Raw genomic sequence first — 5,304 nt, 5'->3', positions numbered from 1 at the left:
CTCGCGAGCCGCTCTCCGCGAGGGGCCCGGCCCGAGCGCCTGCAGGGCGCCCCCCGTTTGGTCGCCTCTCTCCCGCTCCTGCGACTCGTTGGGCTACATGCGTTTGCGGGGGGGACGGAAGGGAATAATGGCATAATGAGCCCTCGCGGCGGAGGAGCGGGTGTCGTTTCTGGCGTCCGCGTCTGCGGTCTCTCAAATCCAGGACAGCCAGGAATGCTTCCCCCTCGGGGCGTCCTAAGGGGCAGTTCAGCGATCTCGTTTGAATTAATATTTCAATATGTGGAATTCGTAATTCTCAGCTTTAACTCAGATCGCAGGAATTTGGAGTAAGCACCTCAGTAGGCACACTTTCTAAAAATAGCTCTTTTTTACTGCATCTTACTTCCTCTAGTTTCAAAAGTTGAGCAGTAGAACTTTTCGGACGCTTTCCTGAGAATCATTTTGTTCAGGTGCCTTACGATTTCATCGCTTTTGACTTATTTTCAGTGAGAACATCACTGCTACGATTTCCGTTATTTTCCACGGAAGAAATGTATTTTACAATGTCCGTGCGTGCACGTATGTATGTGTACGTGGCGCGCCTCAGGACGCCGGTATGAATCTCCCTGCAAGAAGCAAACCCCTTAGTTCGGCGGAATTTATACGCTTCGATCCGGTTCCGCTTCACACCCTCCCGCCCAGCCTCGGGGAGCGCTGCTGCCGAGTGGCCGGCTTTACGCGATGACTCGTTCCTAGGGACAATGCTGACTACTGCCGAGGGTCTCTCGGAAAAGTCGGGGTGTTTCACGGGGAATCGGGGCTTTTGGAGTCCGTTCCTCGCTTTTAAGTTGGTTAATACGGCAGCACGTCAAAAACCATGGAGGATTTCTACGCGGAGGTTGCAAACTTGCTTGCTAAGGGTCACTTATTCGGTACCCTGACTCCTTGGGTTTTCATAGAATTATTTATCTCCAGTCTCGTTGTAAGGTAACGTGTAAAAGCTGAGCAGACGTTATCTCACATGAAAGGAGCTTGCCGCATAGTATAGGCACAATTTTTTTTTTTTTTTTGAGCATCTTTAAAAATAAAAACCTGTGGTACCCTTCTGGGAGGGATCCGCAGAGGGTCTCGGGGACTCAGCCTGATTGTGGTGCCCTCGTCTTTCAGGCCCAGTGGTTCTCAGCACGCCTGCCCAGCTCATTGCTCCCGTGGTGGTGGCCAAAGGGACTCTCTCCATCACCACGACAGAAATCTACTTCGAGGTAGATGAGGATGATCCTGCCTTCAAGAAGATCGACACAAAAGTGAGTTAAAGTGGTTCCGTGTGCAGTACTGGTGGCTTTGTGGCAGGAAGTGGTTTTCAATTTTGCTTGGTTTTAAATGACAGTGGGGGAGGGGAGCGGATTCCCATCTCTCTCATAGAAAATAAAATGAATGAAATAACACATGCTCTATTTTATGGCATCAGAGACTATATTAAGGATTTTAAATCCTGAATTACCAGAGCAGGAACATGTTAATAGTCTCTCTCTGAGTGCCTTTGTGTGCATTTGGGAAAATTTGGTAGTTAAGCCAATGGCTCCCAAGTCCATGGGGTACAGCATCTCAGTCCCTCTGGGACGACTAGGAAGGGTCTTATGAAATTTCTTATTAAGATTACTTTTGATTTCAAAAAGTGTAGATTGCAGTGTGAATTATTATTCATTGAAAGCTTATAAGGAAACTGCGGGGGAGGGGTACTATTTAGATATAAATTCATCTCCATTATTACATCCATTTTTCATCTCCTGAAATAATGGGTTTAACATCTGAATTTGAGAGGAAGAGAAACTGATTCTCCTCCTCTGAGAAGTTTTGACGTAAAATGTGTATATATAGTGTATACCAGCGCTCAGATATTTAAAGTTTGTATTCTTTTGTGGGTGTGATGCCAGAAAATACATATTTGGACGATTTGAAATGAATATTTATTTGTTTAATATATCTTGTGTAGATTTGAAAACCTGAGTATTAGCAACCTCTGAACTTTCTTCCGAAATCAGTTTTATTGTTGTTTTAACTGCTGTGTTACTGTGCAATTTGTATACTCTTCTGAGGGTAAGAATTCAAGAGCATAAGTGTCACGTTAGATATTCAAAAATCAATTTACAAAGATCTTCCTATAAAGTAGCTTTTAGAGGCCATTATTCTAAAAGAGTCAAAGGCAACTGCTCCTGTAGATCGAGAACTTTATTATCTATATTTAATTTTATGTAGAAATAAAGCATTATAAAGTGCTGTATGCAGAATAGAAATTGAAATTCTAAAATTCACCCCCACCTGAATTAACTAACCACCTTAAGGCCATGGGTGATTAGCCCTTCCCACACTTGTTGACCATTAAAATACTCTGAAGGATAGTTATAGGACTTCTTTCACTTCTGACTTCAAAAGAATTGAATTTTACAAGTGAGTTTGAATGTGATGTATTTGACTTTAAATAATTTAAAGTTTGTTGTCTTTATGCTTTTAGCATTAGCTTGCCCTTACGAAGTAAAAAGGAATTCTAGACTTCTGATTAATCGATTTAGCTAATGGAACACGGTACATAAAATAAGATTTGACATAAAATGGTCAGAAATTATCTTCATTTTATTAACATAGTTTTCATATACAAAATTTGCAATTTTCATTCTGACTTTGTTAAGTTCATTTTCTCTGAGTTAGTGTGATTTTTAACTTAGCAGTCTTTACTGCCATGAGGTTTTTCCTTGTATTATCAAAAATGCTACAAAATACTAACTCAGAAGAGCAAGCTCTCGGGGCCAGAATTAAATTGTGTCTGTTAGAGAAAGAAATAGTCATATTAGTAAATTAGAAACTGAGAGCGGATCAGTATCCTCTGTAGTTATACAAAAAGAGCTTTTCTCCACCATTGTTATGGTTTTATGTTTAATGATTTCATTAACATGTTTTTCAAAATGTTTAAAATATTCAAGTGGGTTCTATTTTCAAAATGAAACATTTCATCTTTTCATAGAAAAACAATTTAAAGTGAGACACGACAACTTTTATTTTACCTCATTTATTAGCTTCTAATTAAATAAAAACCAGCAACAGAAATTAAAATCTAAATCACAAAAGTAATTATCCAGTGTATTTCAAGTGCATTTTTCAAATATATAATTCAGATATTCAAGCGTTATTATATAAGCTGAATTCAAATTTCTTTGAATATATTTAAATAACATTTCAAGTATATTTATGGAATGTTAGAAATAGAACAAGCAATATATTTGAAACAAAATGTAAACTTTTTAAAGTTCAGACACTCTGAAAGACAGATAAAAGTACCGGGAGGAAATCTACCTTTAAATGGTATCTTCGTTAGTGGAAAATGTCTGGAAGTATCCAAAATGCCAATTTAACTTCTGGTCACCAAATCACAAAACACCAACATCCACACTTCAAAGACAATGTGAGATCACAATATTTGTTACAAATCAAAATATACATTACAGTTTCCTTCAGGTGGCATATCCAGATCGTGTTTACTCACAGACAGATGCACCTAAATCACCAGGATCGCTATAATCCTTTGATAGTTAGGCGGAGTGTTCCCTGCGGTCTTGCATTACAGCCGGGTTGTTTTGCGGGTGTCATTGTGTACTTTTCAAGGGAGATAGGAAATCCTTTGTAAAGCGGTCGTCTAATACTCGTGGGTTTTGGGTTTTCCTTTATCTGCTTCCCCCACTTTCTTTCTCCCCTTAGAGGGGCGGGTGAGATGATGCCTAAACATTGTATTATTATTATTCCTTTTTAAGGAAGAGATTGTTTGCACGGTCAAGTGGGATCTTGGGTAGGAAATCGAACAGGAAGTGTACGCGTAATTCGGACTCTGGGAAGAGTAATCACATTTCGGCCGTTGATTCGATTGTCCTCTAAAGTTTTTCCAAACTTTTCGGGTTGGTGAGGATCTCCCGCGCCAGCCGCCACGTTTGTTTGGCAGCGTTCTCCAGCGCCGAGTGCGGTTTGCCTTGAAACAGATCTAAGTTGGGCAGGAAGTAGTGAGGACACCGCCGGCACTGCAGGCAGGAGATGAGCTGCAGCAAAATGCCGTTGAGCCGATCCCCCAGGCAGGACTCGTCCCAGTCCGACTCCCGGGGATGCTTTTCACACTCGTAGGAAACCAGAGTCTTCATGTGGTAATTGTTGAGGGGCTGGCCGGGCAGTTCCAGGTGGCGGTCCCGTAAGGTTTTGAGGATGGACAGGCATTTCTTTCTGCAGCCCCCCATCTGCAGTCTGTTCTCCGCCTCCGCGAACTGCAGCACCCAGGCGTCGCTCTCGGCCGAGCTCTGCTTGCCGGCCAGGGAGTGGCACTCCTTGGACAAGAGGTTGAACCCTTCCGCCTTGACCTCCGCCACCCGGTTGGGTCCCGGCCAGGGGATGTGGGGAAGTGGCCAGTGGGCAGCACTCCTCGGCCAGATCCCAGTGCATTTAAACGCCGGGGTGATCTGCACCACGTACCGGTCTCGGATGCGCAGTTTCACTTCGCTGGTGTCTGCCACCATCTTTACCACGTCCCGGTAGCTGCATTTGTCCACCGCCTGAGCCACCAGCGTCTGAAACCTGGAGCGGATCTTGCGCGCCGAGAGGTAGCCGGAGGCGGTGATGAATTCCACCCAGAGGGACATGCTCCTCTTGCGCCCGTCGCTCAACTTCAGCACGGCGCAGCCGGGCAGCGAGCCGTCGTCCACGAAGTTGAACACCCCCATCTGGTTCAGGTAAAGCACCACCTCGAACTCGGTGGGGGAGATGACCTCGAGGCCCTCGTAGCGGTTGTCCATCTCGTTGAGGGAGCTGATGAAGCGCGGCTCCTGCACCTCCACCTCCTTGAGCACGTCGGACACGACTTTGCAGACTTCGCGGATCGTCTTGGCGATGGCAGCTTTCCTGGCCTGGCACTTCTCGTTGTAGTACTTGTTCAGATGGTAGACCAGCTTGGCCTGGGCCGCGATCATGTTGGGGCAGAGATCCGGATTGTACACCGGAGTCTCGCAGTAGGCTGTGGGATCCAATGCGGCTGCACCTCCTTGAGCACGTCGGACACGACTTTGCAGACTTCGCGGATCGTCTTGGCGATGGCAGCTTTCCTGGCCTGGCACTTCTCGTTGTAGTACTTGTTCAGATGGTAGACCAGCTTGGCCTGGGCCGCGATCATGTTGGGGCAGAGATCCGGATTGTACACCGGAGTCTCGCAGTAGGCTGTGGGATCCAATGCGGCTGCTGGGGCTGGAGCCAACTTCGTGCAGAAACGGCCCGGCGCGCGCGGCGTCCCGAACCGGC

The 5,304-nt window shown here is 45.3% G+C and overlaps 2 protein-coding genes across 9 annotated transcripts in view; one reads left to right on the top strand and one right to left on the bottom strand.

Annotated features, from left to right (window-relative positions):
* Positions 1-5,304, top strand: part of NBEA (neurobeachin) — a 557,443-nt gene that overhangs the window by 378,877 nt on the left and 173,262 nt on the right. For all 8 annotated transcript variants that reach the window (XM_025049493.1, XM_025049492.1, XM_025049491.1 and 5 more), the window contains one exon: positions 1,147-1,283. In XM_025049493.1, the coding sequence (XP_024905261.1) occupies positions 1,147-1,283 (137 nt within the window). The remainder of the gene's footprint in view (positions 1-1,146; positions 1,284-5,304) is intronic.
* Positions 3,835-5,010, bottom strand: MAB21L1 (mab-21 like 1). The gene has a single exon (XM_006915816.2). It carries the CDS (start codon positions 4,977-4,979, stop codon positions 3,900-3,902), a length of 1,080 nt encoding a protein of 359 aa, XP_006915878.1. The 5' UTR covers positions 4,980-5,010; the 3' UTR covers positions 3,835-3,899.

This window comes from Pteropus alecto, unplaced genomic scaffold, assembly GCF_000325575.1.
Source record: "Pteropus alecto unplaced genomic scaffold, ASM32557v1 scaffold16, whole genome shotgun sequence".
Taxonomy (NCBI): Eukaryota; Metazoa; Chordata; class Mammalia; order Chiroptera; family Pteropodidae; genus Pteropus; species Pteropus alecto.
The sequence above is the reverse complement of the archived record's forward strand: the minus strand, read 5'-3'. Positions and strand labels throughout refer to the sequence as shown.